Genomic DNA, 23,082 nt, shown 5'->3' with positions numbered 1-23,082 from the left:
CTTTTTTTTAAACATAACACAAAACAAAGGAAAAATATGAATTTAACATGTTTTCCTCCCCTTCATGTGAGTCGCCCACAGACAATGTTTTTTGTCTTTATTATTTAGGTTTCATTAATTTCTTACAAGGGCGGCACTTGATAGTTTAGGTTTGATGACACTATGGTGCTAAAACATTATTTGATTTTTTTTTTCCACATTCAAATGTGTAAGATACAAATTGCCTTTTTTCAAATAAGACATCACCTGATCTACTGTATTTTACTAACAGTCACTCATACATTTCTAGAATCACTTATCATTAGATTAACTTATTTCCTGACAGTTTTTAGGAAACAGTAAAAATATATATATATAAATCATTTACTTGCACAGATTAAAAAATTATCAAAAAGACATAAATTAGGAAAACATTTGGCTGAAAATTACATCTAGAAACAACTTTCTTTTGACATTTAAAAGTACACAAATAATGATAAATAAAACCTAATAAAGGAACTATTATTAGCTTAACTACTATGTATTTTTGTGCTTGGAAAGCCTGGAAAGTCACAGGTACCACTGTTTACCCGGCGGGTCTCAGTGCTTTGACCCAGAACCATCAACAGTCACTGGATCCAAGATGGCCGAGAGTAGAACCATAATCATTTCCAGAAAATGTTCATCACAAAATACATTTTTATATAGTTACATAATTTTGTTGTTTTAATGATCTGATGTCAACCATGTCTTATTGTAAAACAATTTTGTATTGTTGCAGCTGGTTAACATAAAAATACTTATTTTTTATTTAAATCCAGTTATTTCTTCATTATGGATCAATTAAGTTGTTATTTTCTGAATTTACTGGATGTTTGGTTCATTTTGGTTATTTCCTGTAACCTGTTTTTTTGTACTTAACTTCCTCTTACTAGTTATTCAGGTGGATAACCCTTATAGGATAATTTCTATATCTCACACGCATTAATACCCTGATTAAATTACATATTTGGTCAATTTGCTCTTATTTTATTTCCTCCGTCATTTCATACTTATTTTATTTTTATTTTCTGTTGTTTCCAATCGATGCTCATTTACTTTCCTCCTTTTTTTTGTTCCATCCTTGCTTAAATTCTGTTCACTTTAATCATACTTTATATTTTCATAGTGAACTTTAGTATTTTACATCTTAAGGTGAACAGAAGAGCATGAAAACTGGTAAGTTGAGACGGTTCCAGTCCCCTTCCTGGTAACATTTGCCTCTGATCAGTAGCAAACTATGTCTGCTTTCTCTCTGAAGAGTTTGCAGACTCGGATCAGTCTCGGTATCAGCCGCCCTCCTGCTGGGGGGGTTTTCATGTGGCTGTCTGTGGTCAGTCAAAGCCCGGTCACTGAGCGGTCCCTGTCTGCAGTTCGGGCGCCCACACCTCCTCCTGGATGGATTCACGGGGCGTCTAAAGGAGGACGGTGGGTAGGGTTGTGTAGAGGTCGAGGGGGGGGCAACTCATTTCTGACAAACATGCCTTCTCCGTAATTATCCAGAAAGCAGCAGATGAAACATTAAACACAGAGCGCTGACGACAATCAAAACATGTCATTTGTTGTCAATTATTCATTACTTTGAAGGTTCTGAAGGGCTCGTTAATATGGAAATAAGCTTTCGATGCTAACAAGGTTGTGGTATCTGACTCCAAATCATCTAAAGCGGAGCACTCTTCCTTTCTTTCTTTCCCCTTTCAGGTTCATATTTTCCTTTTCTGTCTTTTCTGCCCCTCTGCTGTGATCATGAAGCCTGTTCTTCAAACAAATCCATTTCCTGGACCAAAAAAACAAGCCATTTTCAGGCACTTTAAACTCCGTCTGATGAAACTCTTTGATAGCTTAAACTTTAACTCTGCCTTCAGTGAAGCCAGCCCACCCAAAACTAATCCAGTCAGCCTTTTATTTGACCATTTCCACTCCATACCTGACTTTATTATTATTGCCACAGCAGACCTGCCAACAGGGCAGTCGGCGACATTTCATTCTGTTGCTATTCACGCTTTGCTTCACTTACAATTAATTAACGGGATGAAAGGTCCCGTGCAGCAGCTCGACTCTACATCTACCTTTGCCAGCTGTCAAATATGAAAGACGTGAACTTGAAAAAGAAGCCAAAGGCTGGGGCTATTGGAGGTAATTAGTTCTGATTCATGCAGAAACCCTGTTACCAGTTAAGTGGTGCCACCATCGACTGCCCACAGTGTATTCCAACTGCAAATGAAGCCCCGGACTGTTTCAAGACCCAGGAAACCCAGAAATTTGCTAGGTAACAGACTCTAAACTTAAGTATTCAGCGGACATCAATTCTCTGTCAGCTAGTGACAATTTTTATTTAATATCTGCAATTTCAAACAGACATACCACATTTTGCCCTCATTAGGAAATGTAGTTTTAAATGAACAATGCTTGATCCCCACTTGGAATGATACGAAAAAACACATATTTAATTACACTAAAAATCATAATAAACTTAAAATTAATGTTAAAATAATAGCTTCAAAAAAAACAAACACTTGCTAAATGGTAGTTGACTATTTATGTGGTATCTCTTGTAGTTTTCTTCATGTAGCTGACGGTGTTCCTCAGGGATCAGTTACAGGGCCACTCTTCTTCATATTGTACTTCAACAGTCTCTAACATTTTGCTGATGATATTTTGATGTACTCGTTTGAATCCATGCATTACTGAGCATGGTATCGGCTCCAAAAATCTTTCAATACAGTTGGGCAAATTTTGTAAAGACTAGCTTTGAATGCTAAAAAAAAAAAACTACTAAAAATTGTAAAAAGGAAATCATTGAATCGTCCACTTGGCACCAATCTTCACGAATCAGAGATTGAGTTATTTTGTGAATATAAAAACTTGGGAATCTTGATTGTGTATTATTTCTCCTCCAAGTCTCCTATTAAACAGTTGAGGGGTAAAATGACCCATAAGCATGGCTTCATCTTCAGAATGAGGGCTGGTCTTTGTAAACAAAAATATTTAGGTGAGCTACCTTTTTCTTTTGCTAGATGATGGAGATGTTTTTACATGAGTCCCTGTTCCTTGTGCTTAATGCTTTTGCTACAGTCTACTAAGGAGCTTTGAGATTCATGAAAAACTTTAAAACTCTGACTTAACACTGTTTCATTGTAATGTTGGATGGTCTGTTTTGTTGGTGCGCAAATCAAACCCACAGTGCCTTACAAAAAATATTCGCCACCCTCGGCATTTTACATCATTATTTTAATTCACAACCTTGAATCAAAATAGATTGTTTGCATATTTCATTTGTAGAACATACCTACAACTTTGGAGATATATTATTTTGTTATTGTGACACAAACAACAAATAGGACAAAATCACAGAAACCTTTAGTGTGCATAACCTTTAACCCCTCAAGTCAGTACAATGTATTTTCACCTATTGACGAAATTCCGTCCGCAAGTGTCTTTGCTCCTTCAGCCTCTATGAGGGAGCCACATCTGGCCACACTTTGCCCATTCTCCAAGGTTAAACTACTCCAGCTCCTTCATGTTGGATGGTTTTTGCTTGTCAACAGCGATCTTTAAGTCTAACCACAGATTATCGACTGGATTGAGGTCTGGACTTTGACTAGACCATCCCAACATATTCAAATCTTTTATCATCTTATTGTGGTCCTATGGAAAGATCCTCCTGTCTCTGCTGTGGAGCTGTGCAGCTCCTTCAGGGTTACCTTTGGTCTCTATGCTGCCGCTCTGATTAATGCCCTCCTGGCCTGGTATTTGAGTTCTGGTGGGCAGCCCTCCCTTGGCAGATCTGTTGTTTTATCAGGTGCTTTCCATTTAAAGTGTTCCGGGGGAACATCAAAGATGTGTATTTTTTCTATAACTCCAACCTGACTTGTACTTCTCAGCAACTTTGTCCCTGACTTGTTTGGAGAGCTCTTTGGTCTTCATGGTGTGATGCCTCTTGCTTAGTGCTGCTGCAGCTTCTTGTGGCTTTCAGAAAAGGTGTGTTTACACTGATGTATCATGTGACACTTAGATTGCACACAGGTGGACTTTATTTCACTAATTAGGGGACTTTTGCAACAGAACATTTTAGGAGCATCATAGCAAAGGGAGTGGATACATAAGTACTGCACATGCAAGCTGTTCCTCTTTTAAACAGCACAAAGACACTTGAACATAACTCTAGTCTTAAAATCTCCGATATAGCCGCACCACAGTCTGAGTCAAACAAACTTGTTTGAATTTTTTGAGGCGGACCTGAAGTTTTGAGTAATCTGATATGGAGTTCCTCCTGGCTGTGTTGTTGGTCCTCTGGTTTTCTTTTATGGTAGAAATGTAATTCATTTCAGTTTTTTTTCTTGTTGCCCCAAAACTGAAAGAAAATTATAGCATACCGATGGACAAAATGAGCAACAATTTAATCAATTTAAAAAAATTAACCTTAAAACATTAAAAATGTTTTTAAAAAATTGTGCATATAACCACCATAGATGTGAGAAAGAAATAAAATACTGAAAACCTACATTTTAAATTATTAGATAAAGAATTATGTCTTTTTAATTAACTGTTTACCTATGATTTGATTATTTGAATTATGATGCATTTGTACAGTGGAACGTAGTAGTTTTGGCACTACATGAATAGCCCAGATCAGAGCCACAGTAAGCCAATAAATGAACAGGACCTAAAAACACAAAATGACCGCTAACCATTCAATTATAAGAGCAAATTTACCACGAAGGGAACAAAACAATCACAAAGAGACATAAAACGGTGAAGAGGACACATGAAGGCAAATATTATTACCAAGAAGAGACATAATTTGATGGCTGAAGCAAACATAAAAATAAATGCTTAATAACCACAAAGAACTCAAATATGAGTGGAAATAGAGGAGTAAACTGGAGCAGCAGCATTAAAAAAGCCAATAAGAGACAGGAAATAAAAGCAGAGACCTCAGGGAAACAAAATAGCTTTAGTATGAATTCATTACAAAATTGGCATATAACCACAGAGACAGAGAGGCTACAAGTAATATAAAAAATGGGCACAATTAAAAAAAACTAAAAAGGGGAACTTTGTCAGTTCAGATGACATTATTTATCAAAATCTAAAAAGTAGCAGTTTGTTTGATCTGTCAGACACTTAAACTGTTTCTTTGTAATTTTGTTTACAGACAGTGTGAAATCAGTGAGCTCATCGTCATTTTTAAGACAGTGAATCTGCATAATATTCTTTTCCCCCCCTATACTTTACTGTACAGTCTCTTTAAGCTGCAGTAGCCCCAGGAAAGACAATGCCAGCCACTCTTCAATTATTTATTCTTATATCAGCCCAGAAAAGATGACAAATGCTAATTCAGGTCCATTCCCCAGCTGGGCGTCCAAACGCTCATTAGTTTTAAAGAAGGTTAATCCATTTAGGTTTTGCATATTGATATGCCAATTATGTCTCATCGCAAAGCAGGCATCCGTCAAGGTAATAGTGCATAAACACATGCAGAAGCATTAGGGAGAAGTCAGCGTTATAATAAAGTAGGTGTTAATTGGTCAGGGGAGGACTGTGGGATAACTGGTGTGTGTAATGTACAGCAGCCGGGCGAGGTGGGGTCTGATCAGATTCAGGCGCTCTTACCGTGTCATTTTTTAAAGCCCACGCTGTGAGCTTCAGGGGTGGGGAATCATGAAGGGAAGTTTGTCAAAACAGCATCGTACTGGGTGAAGCTTGTTTTTTTTTTTGTTCCAGAATGTCACATTTTAGCAGAAAAAGACAGACGTTTGAAAGGGTTGTAAGGGTTGTAGTTATAAGCACTTACTATCCTATCTGTAGAATACGATTATCAGAATGGTCTAGGTTTTGAGAATCATGAAAAGATTAAAACAACAAAATAGTCTGAATCAAGCTGATTGTAGATATAAGTACACACATGAGACATACCCTCATTATAGGGGACAGTCCCAGTTTTTAACAAACCAACCCCTGGCAAAAGCTGTCCCCGAAATGTCCCTGATTCCAGCATTTTATGAATGACAAAAAAGTCACACACCACAACGGCTATTAAGGTGTCGTATTATTCTGCCGTTAGCGTTACAGACAGAGAGCCGAGTGGGCCGACTGGCGTCCCCCCTCAATGGTGGCGTCAATGTTGCGTGCCACCAACCAACCAGGATCTGGGAGTAGATGCCCCAGGACACCATCCATCATCTCAGAAGGCCCCGTTTTTGTCAGGTTATTCAAAGAAGCACATCGGGTCCATGGAAACTACTGAGGACCGTTTAAAGCTGCTGAAACAGTTTTTCATCTTAATTTTTGTGACTCCAGTTTAAACCCTCCGTGGGCTGATACTTTTAATCAAATGATGTGGAAATTTGATTAAAATTGTTCTTAACACATTACCCATTCCATATCAGGATGGATGTCGAGCAGGATTTGTTTTGCAAATGAGATCTAATGTTTTCAAAGTTTCAAAGTAATTTTTTTGGAAGTCTATTATCGATCTAAAAACTACTCATATTATGGTACCTTGCCTTGGTCAAGCTAAACGCCACTTAGAGTGAGGCTAATGACTAGACTCAAGATGAGTCAAGATGGCAGTTAACAATGAAGCTAACATGCTACCGGCTGTTAAAAGTCTAGCAGGCTATAGACTCAAGATGAGTCAAGATGGCGGCTAACAATCAAGCTAACGTGATACTGGCTGTTAAAAGTCTAGCAGGCTAATGACTAGACTCAAGATGAGTCAAGATGGCGGCTAACAATGAAGCTAACGTGCTACCGGCTGTTAAAAGTCTTGCAATCAGCTTAAAGAGCCAAGCTAATCACTATTTAGAATTAAGCTAACGTGCTACTAACTTGTAAAATAAGGTGACCAGTTTAAAGACGGCTCGGAAAAACATGTTACCAGTAAGAGATTACACTTTCTTAGCAACCCATGCAAACATGACAAAGCAGTTTTTTTCCAGGCAGATCTGTTAGGTGGGGGCATTGCCCCCTCTCACCCGAGCGTAGAACCGGCCCTGACCCTACGTAGAGTATTAAAAATATAGCAATAACTGGTGCTATGTTGAAAAAATAATTTCAACACTTGTAGGCCTTTGTAGTGGCAACTTAACATTATGACCCTTTATTCAGGCACATTATGGAGAGTTCGGCGTTCTTCTCAACCTTTAAAATTTGTCTTTATATTATAACTTCGGTGTTAAATCTCAACCACAGAAGAACATGATCAACAAGAGGTGTTTTGTCATTGTTTTAATTACACATTTCAAAAGTCGGGGGCATGTCTGCAGGACTTTTCAGCACATGCAGGATGTGACGAGGCAGTTTTCTTCTCTTCTTTCAGGTCCTAGCTGCTGCTGGCAGCCAGAGCCTTTCCCAGCGTCTCGATGAAGCGATGCACATCCCTGAAGGAGTTGTAGAGCGGTGCTGGGGCCACTCGCAGCACGCTGGGCTCCCTCATGTCACACTGCCACAGGAGATGACAAAAAGCAATGGGTTGTTTTTTTAACAAAAATACATCTTTTCGCACTAGCTGTAAAAAGCGAGAACATGTGAGCTGCTCACAGTGACCCCCCTCCTCTCCAGCTCCTGGTAGACTCTCCTGATGGGGATGGAGAAGGAGAGCGACAGCTGGCAGCCTCTCTGCCGGGGGTCAGAGGGCGTGATGATTCGGACGTAGGGTTTGTGAGGCTGGGCCGGGTCCTCTGAGTAGTAGTGCTTTATCAGGTACTCCAGGTACCCTGTTAAGAGTACAGACTTCCTCCGCAGCATCTGCATGCTCGTCATGTTGAACACCTGGAAGATTTTACCGCCGACTTAAAAACGATCAGTAGTCTTGATTAAAAACATGACTAAATGAAACACTGTGAAACGAGGATTACTTCTAAGCTGGCCTGTAGAGGGCAGACGAGAAGAATGGGCTGATTTGACAGCCTGAAGCCGCTCACTCCCGGCTGCAGCTCCATCACTGGGAACAGAAACCAGGAAAAATGTCCACACTGACCCGCTTTATGGCCTGAATGACAACCTTTCCTCCCATAATAAACGCTGCTCATGTAATACCAAGGAGGACCACAAGGTGGGAGCAAACAGCCAGTGTTTAGTCAGCACCAGCTTCAGATGCAGGGGAGAAGTTTACCGTTGGTCATCTGAAAGCGAGTCTTCAGCTCATGTCCCCACCATCCTAACAGCCTGGAGGAGACAGAAGTTCAACAGGTTTAAACCGATGATGCAGATAATTATTAGGGAACAGCAAAAATATATTTGATACGCTCCTGTTTCATTTTTAAGGAGCCATCTTCTGCAAGAGGACAGCTTTGTCCATTTTGCCACAAAAATAAAGGTATTGTAAAACTGTTTTTACAGCTGTAAGATTTTAAATTATTTTTTAAATGATAAATTTGGATATGTTTTGATGTATGGTTAAAAAATATACAGAAAAGGAATCAAAACAGGCAGATTTGTGCTAAATAATTTGCTGTGCCTGCTGATATAAGATAAGGTAGTCTATTGATCTCACATTGGAGAAATTCACTTGTCACATCGGCTCAATAGTCAGTCAATAGTCAGGATTAGGAAAGGGAGCATCAGTTATATACAGTGTATCTTCCTATATACAGTGGATCAAAAAGAAAATGAGAAAAAAAATAAGAATAAAAAATACAAAAGGAATCGGAGTAGGCAGATGATGTCATGTGTACTTCCTGGTTATATACACATATATATACATATACATATATACACACACACACACACACACACACATATAGAGAGAGAGAGAGAGACACAGACAGAGAGATATAGAGAGATAGAGAGAGATAGACAGAGAGACACATACATAGAGACACAGACATATAGAGAGAGAGAGATAGAGAGATACAGATAGGAAGCGATAGGTAGATAGATTATAGATATAGAGATATAGATATGATATATACATATATATATTATGTGTATATATGTTTATTACTATATATTATATATATATGTGGTTATCTGTCTCTATATATATATATATATGTGTATCATATGTATATATCTATAATATATATATAGGTGTTATATATGGTATATATATTATATATATATATAGTGTTTATTATAGTAATTATATTATATATATATATATATATGTGTATATATGTATATATATAATATGTATAATATATCTAGTGTATATAGGTATATATATATAATATATGTAGTGTATATATGTATATATATATATATATTATATCTATTATATATCTGTATGGTTTTAGTTATATGTGCTTATATATATTATATATATGTATATGTATATTAGTTATATATATTATATATCGATAGTATATGTAATATTGTATTATATATATATATATCATAGTATATGTAGTATATATATATAATATATATATATATATATATATATATATATATATGTGTGTATATATGTATATATATATATATATATATATATATATGTATGTGTATATATGTGTATATATATATATATATATATATATATATATATATATATATATATATATATATATATATATATGCCGACGTACACACTTTTTTTTTAAATGATCAGTTTAACTTGGTATTTTTATGACTGCTTTTAAACACTGGTTGTGCTACTTACGCTGGTTTGATGGTATCTTTATGTTTTTCATGAATGAACGCCCCGCCGAGACCACCAGCACCTGAATTCAGATACTATAATGGCGTAAAGACAAACACAGCCATCATGAGTAGCTCTGGACATGAGTTTCGTACATTTCTGTTTGATTCAGGCTCTCTTCGGCTAACCTTGTAGGAGCACCAGCACGCAAAATCAACTCCCCAGTCATGCAGCTTCAGCTCAACGTTTCCCACTGCATGCGCGCAGTCGAATCCAACAAAACAGCCCTGATAATGCACAGAAAGCCATGTGAGGGTAATCTTTTTATTTAAAAACTCAAGAATGCTAATGAAATGTCATGACATTTTCAAAGAATGATTTTCTTTTTGCCTCATTTGTTCGTTTACGTAGTTTCCGGCTACCTTTCTGTGGCCAGCCTTCGTGATGGCGTCCATGTCGAACAGCTGACCCGTGTAGAACTGAACGCCGGCGAACATCACAACGGCGATGCTGTCTCCTTCTTTCTCGATTATATCCAGGATGTCCTCGGTTCTCAGGGTGTCTTCTCCCTGAACAGATGGGGAAGAAGATGACATTTGGAGGGGACCGATAAGGACCAGAGCCAAGCCTATTGAAGTATCGGGTTCTGGAGGATGTTGTTGGACGCACTTGTCTTGGAGACAGCCGCAGCATGCTTTGCTGGGGTTCAAATCCTCGCAGGCGGATCTGAGACTCTATGGCATACTAGGAACAGGAGAAACAAAATTCCCAATGACGAATCCGAAAGCGCAACTCCGAAACTTTGGGGTCTTTTAGTTTGAAATGTAAATGATCCAGAGAGTTTGTGGAATTTCAACAGTTCTGTGTTTTAAATGTATCCAGAAACAACGTGATCGTCTGCATAGAGGGATCTCTGGATGTTCAACGTACTCACATGATCTGAAGGGAAGGCTTTGTCCTCCAGGAGGATTTTATGCCTGGTTTGAGTTGGTTTGTAGAAAGACAGCTGCCGAGCGACATCATGAAGTTACTTTTTCTACTTGGAAAAACTGTTTATTTAAATATATGTCTGCAGGAAGTTACCATTAAAAGATGCAGATTAACCGTCAGGCCATTCATCAGCGCTACCTCCTCCTCTTTAGCTCCTGAAATAAATTATGTTGTTTTTATTAGTTCTTGACATCTACTGATGACTTTAGATAACCAGGCTTTTCACATAGTTGTGTATACATTCAGGAGACATAGTGATAAAAAATACACTTTTCACTGCAGGGGTTTTTATTTGTCGTTGGTTTTCAGACCACAGACCGGGAAGGAAGGAGGCACAGTTGTGACTAAACAGTTTGTACTCTTCAGAAATATGAATCTACAAATATTTTGTTAAAACGTTAAGGTAACTTTTTAAGTTTTCCTGGACATTACAGCTAAGTCAATGAAACTTGCAGCTTACTTTTAATGATGAAGACATCCCCTTCTTGAGTTTATCAATGTTATTCTTTGAATGTGACCCAGAACTTATGGAATGTTATCCAAAATGTTTTTTTTTTTTTTTTTTTTGTGGTTTAAGTTGAAAATATTTGTTGCTTTTTTACTGTGTACGTTTTTTCTGAAATTGTATGATTTAGATGTTGCTGAGTTTCCAAGAACACATCGCCTACTATTGGTGTAGCAGGGACATTACACTGTTTTTTTTTTTTTTTTTTTTTAGTTTCTCTTAGTTTCTTGTCCACGGAGATTGCTTTTAAAAGGTTTCATGTGGTTGTTTTAACAGAAAACCATCCTGTTTATAATGCGCCAAAATTATGGGTCACCTTACAAAAACGTCCTGGCGTTATGAACCTTGTGGCAGCATGTTACTTTTTTAACAAAATCCAAAACTGATTTAATTTATTTTTACCACGTGTTTCATGATATCAGTAGTTATGTTGTCTGGTTACTTACAAAATTGTCACAAAAGCTTTGAGTAGGGTTTATTTTTTCACCTCTGAATAGGGAAAATAAAGCTCTGGGAACATACTGGTTGTATCAGTTATACAATTATGATGTACAAACTGACACCAAAAACTGTTTCCTTGAATTTTACTGAAGGTTATCACTTTATTTAAACCACTGCATGTTTATTTCTTCCCACATCCTTTAAGTGTTTTTGTAATTTTTCCAAACTCACCCACAACATTTGCCATGAGATGCTCAATGTTGTTCTCAGCCCACGCCCAAGGCCTCGGGCCGACAGTGTGACCATGAATCGCTCTGTTCAGAGGCACACCAAGACAATGTGAATATCATCAGACATCTTAAATAACTAGCTAAACGGGCAATGAAATAAACCAACATTTTAGCCCAGTTGTCCAGCTCCTCTTCGATATATTTCCGGGCATTTTTGGGTTGAAGACCCAACGAGTTTCCCGACAGGTAGATGCATTCTTCGCTTCCATCCACCAGCGAGAGATCAGCTGCAGAAAGGCAAAGTAAATCATACTTTCACTCAGAGTTCCTCTCTCTGTCTCTTAAATGGGAGGTTTTCCACTCACAGGGCGGCAAATCTGCGATTTTGGGCACCAGAAAGTTCCCCCTGAAATGCCGCAGTTTGTCGTGTTTGTCAAAGTAATCAGCCACGTTCTTGGAGGTCGGGCTGCAGCCAAGCAAGGCGGACGCTTGTCTCACTGCCTCTGCGGGATCTAAGTCGAAAAGCTTGTCCATCGGTGTGGGAGTAGAAAATATTCTGGGATGGACAAAGACAAGTGTGACTTAAAAGGTCTGCATTCTCTCTGATTTAATTAAATGCAAATTATTCCATCATTACTTCCTCCTGAAGCAGTTGGGCATCTAGATTATTAGCATTCATTGAATTATGTATCTCCGATCGAAAGGCCATGAACTATTCAGGCCCATATCTAACCCATTCTAACGTTTAGAAAACTAAAAGAAGGCAGCCTTGTTAGACAATGGCAATATAAACTTTATGATAAAAGATATGTTTGCTTTTAGGTTAAACCCTACATTCGCCTCAGTATGTGAGGTACCTCAATTTTCCATTATGGGGCCACGACGTTTACGCAACCACTGAGAACTTCAACCCAACACACACAAGATAAATAGCGGCTGAGCAAAAATTAACTCAGACCTGAACTTTAACATGTAAATGAAAAACTCACTTTACTGCCACTTTGCAACAGGATGCATAGAAACTGGTCTGTATCTTTATGTCATATATCGGCGCTGCACTTGTATGTAATTTGTATTCACTATTTCCTTTTATTTGCTTCTGTGTTTTTAATGTGTTCTAAGTTAAGCTTTTTGAAGTTTTTAATCAGTCTTTTCACTGCTCCTGTATTTCCCTGAATGCTGGTAAACATATAAAGTTGTCTTGTCTGTCGCCACTTTATAAAGTGAAAGTGTAAAAGCTGTAACTTACTGTTAGTTGGTTAGAGACGGGCTTCCTCTCTGCTGACAGGACACAAGGCAGACGCTCTTTAACCCCTCTTTGTACACACTTAGGTTAATCATTGCATTCATGAGCCGACCTTCTGCTCCTGATAATGGTTAACCAGCAGATTGAAAACTTTTTGACCAAATTAAACCCTATGATTGTCACTTTTCTGCAAATGTAAGTTCCTCTTTTGTGGTTTCAGTTTGGTGTGTGAAACTTGAAACCGACAGAGCTGAACTTCCCCATGAAGGCAGAGATTATTGCAAGGGAACCCTCCTGTAGATTCACCGGATCCCGACCAGACAGCAGGGATTTGTTTCTATTTAGAAACTGGGAAAGCGGTCTTTGTGGAGCTTAAAGCACAAAGGGACACAAAAACAGCACCCATCAGGTTGGATGCATGGTTGTCATCAAGCTGGGGTTTTTTTTCTGGTCAGGATTAATTTCCTTCTGTGTTCTCCATGAACATGTTGAGGTGGGAAGTCTCTAGTATTGATCCTAAAATACACCCATCCCTGAATTGTGTGCAGCTATTATGCATCCAAAAAAGTGTGTGGGCATGTCACCGCACAGGTTGCCGTGATAAATCCGGATGTGCTGGAAATGATGCAGCGGACGGTTAACGTGTATCTTGGGTGTCCCTCTAAATATACCCAGAAGGCACCCACCACGTGTCCAAATAACCATGGCAGCGGTGCTGTCAGCCAGACACCTCACCTTTGTGGTGAAACCAACAGCTTCTTGGGTAGTTTTCAGACATGTTTCTGACTTTTACTGACCAATAATTAAAACATTTGTTTAGTGTCAGAGTATTATGTGATATGTCTCCAACACCAGTATAGTCCCACTGAATAACTCTTCAACAAACTGTTTAAAAGATCAAGCCTTTCCCAAATGTGTGCGTACTGGGTAGGCTTAAGGTAAGTCAGTGAGTCCCCTGAGGTTGTCATCTAAGTATGATATATTGATGCAAGTTATATTTGTAACAATTAAGTTTGATTTTATGATACCAACAAAATGATAGATTCTCTTTTTGTTATTTTTGCTTTCTCATTTTCTGCCAATCTTCTGAGGCCCAGCGTTTTCTTTTCTTTTTGAAAAGTGCCAATTCAAAAATAATTGTCCTGGGCCATCCAAACCATCATCGTGAGCCGGTAGTTAAGCAAAATCTCTGAAAACAAACTCCCAGCCTCCATACTCTTCCATCGCTGATGCTGTATTGCATCACTTGCATCTGTGTGATTTTCTGGAAACGTCCCACCGAATTTGGGAGTTAATCCTAAATCCGGCCACGTCTTCTTTTTCAGTGGGACAGAAAGTGCCCCTTAGATGATTCTGCTTTTTATGCTCCTCAAAGCACAGACCAATACACATTTATATTTACATGCGACAAAAACAAAGTAATAATCACAGCTTACGTCCGACTGAAGTTTTGTCCATCTTTTTTAAGGTGTGGACCATTGTTGTTTGGGAATACATCGGATTATGTCTCGTTGTACGGATTTAAACCTTTAAAAGCTTCAAATCGTGGGAAAAAAAAAACTATTTTTGTGTGTACACACACTTAATAACCAGGGCCACAGGATCTCAGGAGACAACTGTCTCAGTTATATTTTCTCTGAATGGAGATCAAGAAATGTTGGCTTTTGTTGTACATTTGTTGTCCACTAGAGGGAGCAATTATATTTCCACAAGCTCTGCTTCAAGGTGATACAGGAAATAAAATAATTCATTGTTTTTTTTATCAGACTCCTTTGTCAAATCTGTAAAATAGCAATATAGAGCTGCCCCCCCCCCCCTCTTATTTAAGAAACAACAGTCAGCTTTTTAAATTAATTTTATTTAAAATTAGAGTATAAAGAAATTCATCAATGAAAAACACATTGTAAATTACATAAAATGCATAAATATCAAGAGCTCAGTGTGACACAATTTTTGTATCATTTATATTTCTATAAATATAGATAGGTTATAACTGCATTCACTGGTTTTATCAGATTGTCAAATGTGTAAAACAACAAAATAAAGCTATTCTTAACCTTGGTTTATTCTTTACCTATTGGTTTAAGAAACTAAACTCAGCTTTTGTCTTTGTTCATGTTTTAAAGAATTAGCATATTTGAATAATAATAATAAACAATGACAAACATATTTTAATTGACTAAAACTGGATAAAGATTGGGATTGGCTTCTCAAACCCTGAGAAGACATTAAGAGTCCAACTGTGAAAATAAAGGTCCAGAAAAGAAGACAGCAGACCTGACAGCTCAGTATGATGGACTGAAGCACTGAGAACATCTAGTGTCCTGGTTCAACTCCTCAACTGACCAAAGAACTGATAATGATTATTTAGCATAAATTATGTTAAGACAGTTTAACCACTTTAGACATTATAATATTGCTTTATTGAAATTCAAGTTGACTTTAGTTGGTAAAGTTTAAAGAAAATTCCCAATAATTGCTAAACGTCCATCTGTCAGATTGAGCCGACAGATCAGAGATCATGACTGAGAGGCTTTAGGATACAGCAGCAGGTTGTCTGGTTAGATGCCTCAAGGTGTTTGTTCAAAGATCAGAACCATGGAGGTCATGAGATCAAGACACACAAGGACTTTGATCAGTCTGAGTCAATAGCTCAGCATGATGGAACAAAGGTTAGAGACCAAGAAGGTCTGGGTTCAATTCAGTATAAGGCACCATTTAGCTGCTGATTTTTTTTGTGAAGAACCTTAGTCTGTTGTTTTGATGAGTCCGGGATTCTGACTGAAAATTTGTAAAGCACCAAGAGAAGAAGGCTGAGAGGGGAGCGGACCAGATGGTGTGGAGGAAATGTCTGTGACCAGAAGATACCAGAGGTGTAGGTCCTGGGTTCAACTCCAGCCTGTGTTGTGACCTCAAGAATTAAGTATGTTTGACTCTAGGGAGGCCCCCCGGCCTCTCAGAAGGTTAATAAATGGGGTGTGTTCTTCACAGAGGTGCCTTTATTGCTGACATATCTCCACTTCTTGTGCTTCCCCACTTCCTGCTTAACTTTAAACCTGAAACTGGATCAACCTGACTGGAAACATGGAGTTACATCAAGAGGACAAACTTTGGACCTGAGGACAACCTGCTGCTTTACTTATTCAGCTTCTGGATCGTCTCAATCAAAATACTTTCTTCCATGGTAACTCTAAAACACATCATCCACATTCAACAGCAGCATCTGATCTGAGCTTCAGCAACCACTTCTAAAACATATCAGCAGCAACATCTGAATGCAAAATGCTAAATTCAGCTAACCTGCTCAAAGAAGTTCAACAAACCTCAACATCACAAATGAACCAGAGTCTCTGAAGACAGTTAAGCAGGTCAAAGCAGTTAGCATGTTCTGCTCCACATGCTAGCACCAACATATTGTGAAGGCTCTTTGGCAAACACATCAATCTCATAAGCTGAGCTAGAAGAACCTTGGATCTGAATGACCTCTTTTAGTGTTTCAATGCAACAAACTGTGATCTGAATCCAACCTGTGAACCAATCTGACTGAGCCGGTACAGAAGCTGGAGAACCAAAGCAGCAGCTTCAGGTCTCCTCACATCTAAACCTTCTCGTCTCCTTTCATCATCTGAACTCCACATTCAGTCACATTAATACAGTTACAGGTTTAAAGTCACCGCTTGAGCTCAAAGTGCATTTATGGTTGCTCCATGTGCTTCCTCCATCCAAACCAGGTCAGGTCAAAGGTCAGACTGTCAAACAGGAAGTAAAGGTTTCCACTTCCTTTTATAGGGCGGGGCATGGCAGGTTCCAGTACCAGTGCTGGATTTCTGGGTAACTGAGGCAAAAACGTCTTTCTACAGCCTGTTTGTCCATCTGATCCATGAAGTAACCATGATCCAGCATTTGGACCGCTGGGTTCCTAAGATTGAGGTAAGGCGAGGTCATTAGCCTGGCATTAACTTGGCAATGGCATCCTCCCCTATCCTTCCATCAGCTTCTTTGTCTCTATCTGAGTCTCCCTCTCTCCTGCTCTCTGTGTCTGATGTTTTTTTATTCCTTTCCTTTAGTGATAATGGTATTTGTAATAATTGTAGTGTTTTTGTAGCTTTGGAGTTTAGGGTGTCAGAATTGGGGGCCGGCTCTGTGCTGTTGAAAAACCAGCAGATAGCTGCCCCTTAGCTAGCATGGAGCCATGGAGCTTCTTTCCAGGAATATTTCCGGATGTATTAGTTGCCCAAAATGCTAAGAACCCAGGGTCCAGACCAGGAAACCCACCTCTCTCCACCTTCTGTACTGTAACCCACCCATTACCCCATTGAGAAAGTGTCTTTCCCACGACCAAATCTAAATAGATTAAAAACGGCTCTAAAAGGAGCAAATCATAAAAATCTCATAAAATTCAATACATCCCAACTTGAAACAAAAAACTAAAACTATTAAATGTGGTTTATTGAATAAAAGGTCTGTCCCTCCAGAAACTTTGTCAGTTAATGAATTGATTTCTGATAATTAGATTTACGGATTTTGCATCACAAAAACCTGACTGCAAGAGGACTACATTAGTATAATTCCCAGAACTACGGGAAGAGGAGGAGTAGCAACCGTCTTTCAGTCTCATTTATTAATTACTCCCAGACCAATTAATAACTACAATTATTTTGAACATTTAACTCTTAGTTTCCCTCATCCAAACTGCAAAGCAATAAAACATCTTCTGTTTGTTGCTTTGTATCATCCACCAGGCCCTTACTCTCAGTTTTTAGATAAGTTCTCAAACTTCTTACAAGCTTATTAAAGTGAGGGATTTTAAAATGCATGTTGACACTAAATGTGAAAACCTTTAATGTAGCCTTTGAAACTATCCTAGATTAAATTTGTTTTGCTAAAAATGTATGCAGACCCACTTCCTTTTGTCTTCATACTTTGGACCATTACCTGTGAAGAAATAAGTGTTTCCTTATAATGTTTTCTTTGTAGATGACTCATTGATACAAACATAATCCTCTTGCTGCAGACAGGTTTACGTGAGACAAAAGAAATCAGATTATCACAAATCCAACAAAGTTTTTGAATAATAAACCACATTTAATTGTTTAACTTTTCTGTTCTGTTGGAGGGCTGCACAGTGGGTAGTGGTTAGCACTGTTGCCTTGCAGCAAGAAGGTCCTGGGTTTGAGTCCTACCCTGGTCTTTCTGCATGGAGTTTGCATGTTCTCCCTGTGCATGTGTGTGTTCTCTCTGGGTACTCCAGCTTCCTCCCACACACCAAAAACAAATTCTCCTTAGGTATGAGTGTGTGCTTGAATAAGTTTAGATGGATGCTGATCGGATTATGAATCATAAACCAGCCTTCTCAATTTCACTCTAATGGTAATAATTTGTTAAGTTTTAATTTGCTGACAAAGTCTGAGTAAAGGTACTGTATGGGAGAGAGGAGCAGGGCTCTAAATTACATTTTCAGGAATCAAGAGTCTTTTTTATTATTACTGGTATAACCATAGTGAAATTTTGGTGAGACATTTAGAATAAGAGGCAGACCCAAATTAAATACAGAATTTACGGAAAAACGAGACAAAAGCATCCCTAAAGGTCACTGTTAAAACAAATGTTAAAACTCTCAGAAAAAATAAAAAGTATTAAGTATCTAACACCCTTTTTGCCTCTTCCAAGAAAATTTTGAAAAACTGAACATTTTTTAAAAACTTCTTGTAAGTAAAATATAGCATGTAGTATTTACATGAAATGCAGCTTGTGCTGAAACAGTCTATGAAATGGGCCGGTGGTTTATTTAATATTCAGAAGTGGTGTTTCTGCTCTGGTTGCATTATGCACAATCATTTCCCCCTAGGTGCACAAGGGTGAGATTCAGCCAAACCGCATTTTAAACCGGTTTTACAGATTCACTATTGTTGTTAAGTCACTGTTCATAGAGACAACATTGACTATTAAATGATTGACTTACAATCTAGTCAATATAAAGTTCTTTATTTGCAGCAACATTATTCATTACCTAATATTATTGTAACAGAACACCTAAATAGCAACTTTTTTCTGCGCTTTGCTCTCAGTTAAAATGTTATATTTTGGGGGGAAAAAAGAAGTCGAAATAAAACTGTATTATCCAATTCATCGATTAATCATAAAAATAATCAACAGATTAAATGACTATTAAAATAACCGTTAGCTGCAGCCCTAGTCTGAGGCTTCTTCAGAACCAGGACCACCAGCTGTAACTGATGGATTTATTGTTGATCAGAGGTTCTAGGTGAGGAACTACAAACGTGAACGATCCACGTTAACTGAACCGGTTCTTCTAAACGATGAACGTTTTCATTTTTATCTCCTCTGTGAAGAAAAGGAAAACTAACGTGTTTTGTTGTCTCTACAGCTGAGTTCAGACTTTCAGGATGAAAGCTGAAGACGTCTCCCTCTGCTGCTGTTCCTGCGTCCGTCTTTAAGGCTCCAAGCCCACTTCCCTGCTGGTGGTTCTGCCCGTACGCTCTGTGTTCCCTCATCATGTTCAGGTTCCTCTAGTTGGGTCAACTAACCTCCTTCACTCTGCTGAGGACTAACAAAACTCAGTTTTAACCTGTTTTATTTCCTATGATGAAATGTGAGTCTGCATGCCATGTTAGCCTTTAAATGTTTAATTCTGAGGTTCTGGACTGGTCCAGAAAGAAAACCTATTTCTATTTATTTCTATTTCTGGTTTCCTTATATAGGACATTTTTGACCAATCTGTATAATCTGACCCAATCTGTATAATATGATTGAACTTGACTTTGTAAAGTGCCTTGAGATGACATGTTTCATGATTTGGCGCTATATAAATAAAATTGAATTGAAATTGAATTGAATTTATGTAAGCATGAAGTAATATACTGGGGGGAAATAAAATCTTTTTCTGTAAGAACCGGGCTCCTGGTGGTTTGAAGAGCTTCAGTGGGTTCATGAAGCAGAGCCGTGTGAGGAGACTCTGCAGGTGATGATCTGTGGAGCAGAACCAAGAGCCTTCAGACCAACCAAGCACCTCCTGATCAACCCTCTTCCTCAGCTGGAGCTTCAGCTTCCGGCTCATTCCTGGAGTTTTCCAATTTTTTATTTTTTGACCAAAATCTGTCATTTTTATGAGACAAATGGCACCCGAGAACCTTTTCTGATGTGATGAGCAGTGGCTCAGAGGAGTAAGAAGTGAGCTATAGAGTCACAGGTTGCAGGTTCGCCTCCTGGACTAGACCAGTTTTACCTCCATTTTCGCTCTATTGAAAGCAAAAAGCAGTAAGATGCCCTCTGGAGTCGAACCTGCGACCTTTAGATAACAGTGAGCCAACCATCATGTCTTCTTACTCCCTGAGCTACTCACTCATCTACATAAATATCCACGTTTCTCGTATTTAGCTTTAATTTCAGGGTGTTTCTGCAAAAAGAGGCGTCGACATCTCAAATCTTTATCTCCTCCTGGAAAACAGCCCAGCAGGTCCAACCAGAACTCTGTGCAGCTGGGTCCTGCTCCACAGTTTCTGCTCTGGCTTCACTTCTGAAGCCAGTTTCTCCTCAGAACATGAAGAACTGGGTTTTTCAGTTGGGAAGGATTCCTTTCTCCCAGTCCGTCCTCACATGCTGGAAATGGTCCATCTTTTAAAACAATCCTTTTAACTCTTAAAATCTTTCCATCCAGTATATTGAGTTTGAAGCCTGGGAAGGTCCAACACTGCCCAGAGCTCTGATTCTGGTCCAGTTCATAAAATGTAAATAAAATAGGTGGATATTAGCAAAACATTGAAGAGCTATTCACCTGGTGAGGAAACAGACATGTTGAAGAGGAATAAAAAGCCAATTTAAAGCAATTTGCAATAGTTATGCATTTTAAAAAAGGGTCAACTTTGAATTAGCACTAAAACACTGGTTCTGAAACTTTTAAACCCACAGTCCTCAGTGACAGAGACTGATGACCCACTTTTAGCAGATGATAGATAGATAGATAGATAGATAGATAGATAGATAGATAGATATTATGAGAATGAAGTTATAAAAGTAACTTCATTCTTTTATAACTTCTTTTATAATATCTATCTATAGATAGATAGATATTATGAGAATGAAGTTATAAAAGTAAGAGATTAAAGTCATAAAGTTAAAAAGTGCAGTCTTCCCCCTAAGCTAAAATGAGGAATGTTGAGCATCTTTTAAAGTTTTATTTTGGTTTCAGTTTCACATATAGGGAAATATTTAATGTTTTTAGTACATCAGCAGAAAATAATCTCACATCCCCCACTTTGGAAACCCTGCATTGAAATATACAACAGGTCCAGTTTTTAATACATTTGCATCAGCGTAATGCAAATATAAAATTAAGTCCTTGTCTTTTTGTAAAGCACTTTGGTGCAGTTTTATACCTGTTTTTAAAGTGCTATATAAATAAATTTGACATTGACATTGACAAGTCCTGGAAGCCAGGAAAGTTTTGAAAGTGTTTAACTCAAGCTAAAAATAATAGTAGTAGTAGTAGTTGTTGTTGTAATAATAATAATAATAATAATAATAATAATAATAATAATAATAAATAATAATAATAATTAATGAAATTTAAAAGCATGCAGTTAGTTTTCCATTATTTTTATTTTTTATTTTTTTTATTTTTCTGGTGTACATAAATATATCTCACTAAGGCATGGTGCCATAAATACACATGAAGAAGAAGAAGAAGAAGAAGAAGAAGAACCAGCACAAACACGGTACATTCAGAAAGCTGCAGCAACACAAACGACTCAAGAGAGCCTGGTTCTGACCCCAGAACTGGAACGCTGCACAGGTTGTTCTGCTGGGTTTGGGAACCGAGACAAAGAGGAACACAGGATAAAACCCAGCTGGTTCTGGTTCTGAGGGAATGGGCTCCATGCAGTCTGGCGGTGTCACCTCCCATGTTTACAAACCGCTTCCTTTACCTCCGTGTTTTGTAGAGAGGAGCTGAATAAACCCGACAGGAAGGAGTAAAAAACAATGTTACAGCTTGGAGCTTAAAGATGAACAATGACGTTTAGAAAGTTTTTGTAAAATCACTGGAGACTGACAACAGAGCTAAGGCTGAACATATTTACACCCAGAACATGTATGGGCTCCGGGTCCACCAGGACCGGAACTCTAACAGCCACCGACAGTCAGGAACGTTTAAAACGACGGACTGACATCCGGCTGCTTCCGGTTTCCAGATTAAAAGCCCCGCTTCAAACTCTCATTCGTGATTCGGCCCAGAGGAGAACAGACACTACAGACGATGGGGAGCTCTGATGGTGGAGGAAGCACAATAGGTGGCTGATGCAGATGGAAGATTATAGTTTTTTATTAGGGCAAAATATTACAGAAAAGTTAAAATCCTACAGTTGGAAATGTTAAGTACAACACAAAGTATTCATCTTTTAATAAACACACTTTTCACTTTCTCTTTCAATAACGTCTGTTCAATGATTTTTAATTAATCAAATGCAGACTTTGGTGCATTAAAATCCGCTTTGAATTAAATTATTAAAATTGGCTAACTGCAGCTAAAGTTTATTATTGCTGAAGAGTCAGAAATAATTAGCCAACTGGATGACCATCTTTTAAATACGACAAATGAGCAAAACCTTTTTTATTTAAAATGATCATATTGTATAGAGCAGAAAAATTGTCATATTTTGTAGTGCAGAAAATGTTACACATTTTATTTATTTATTTACTAATTTATTTTTGATTTAACAAAAAAGTGTTAATTTTTTGCCTCTCGAATTCCTTTGACTTGACAATTTTAGTCTGCGTGGCGAAAAGATGGGACACTCCTGATCTAGGGGCGCAGAGGTGTTCTGGTGCTATTCTGCTGTCATTCTGGTCCTACTTGATTTTTAACCACAACTTTCACCCCTTTGTGTCCCCCTTAGTTTTACCTGCTTAGTGTTACCCTTAGCAAAAAGTGGCATACTTGAAGCTAATCTTATCACTGAATTTTTCGGACTGTAAGTCGCACTTTTTCAATAGTTTGGCCATTATTATTATTATTATTATTATTATTATTATTATTATTATTATTATT

At 38.1% G+C, this 23,082-nt stretch overlaps 1 protein-coding gene and 1 long non-coding RNA gene across 2 annotated transcripts in view; one reads left to right on the top strand and one right to left on the bottom strand.

Annotated features, from left to right (window-relative positions):
* LOC118557918 overlaps positions 1-10,130 on the top strand; it is a 76,886-nt gene extending 66,756 nt beyond the window's left edge. The window contains exons 3-4 of the long non-coding RNA XR_004928111.1: positions 9,777-9,913; positions 10,016-10,130. This is a non-coding gene — a long non-coding RNA (uncharacterized LOC118557918). The remainder of the gene's footprint in view (positions 1-9,776; positions 9,914-10,015) is intronic.
* On the bottom strand, positions 7,133-12,407 carry kynu (kynureninase). Its single transcript, XM_021307204.2, has 13 exons — positions 12,136-12,407; positions 11,937-12,057; positions 11,772-11,854; positions 10,688-10,749; positions 10,539-10,610; positions 10,274-10,348; positions 10,027-10,173; positions 9,793-9,891; positions 9,626-9,699; positions 8,138-8,190; positions 7,881-7,966; positions 7,564-7,794; positions 7,133-7,465 (listed from the first exon to the last, which is right to left on the bottom strand). Exons 1-13 carry the CDS (start codon positions 12,302-12,304, stop codon positions 7,346-7,348), a joined length of 1,392 nt encoding a protein of 463 aa, XP_021162879.2. The 5' UTR covers positions 12,305-12,407; the 3' UTR covers positions 7,133-7,345.
* Positions 12,408-23,082: the final 10,675 nt, after the last annotated feature.

This window comes from Fundulus heteroclitus, chromosome 24 (genome assembly GCF_011125445.2).
Source record: "Fundulus heteroclitus isolate FHET01 chromosome 24, MU-UCD_Fhet_4.1, whole genome shotgun sequence".
Lineage (NCBI taxonomy): Eukaryota > Metazoa > Chordata > Actinopteri > Cyprinodontiformes > Fundulidae > Fundulus > Fundulus heteroclitus.
The sequence above is the reverse complement of the archived record's forward strand: the minus strand, read 5'-3'. Positions and strand labels throughout refer to the sequence as shown.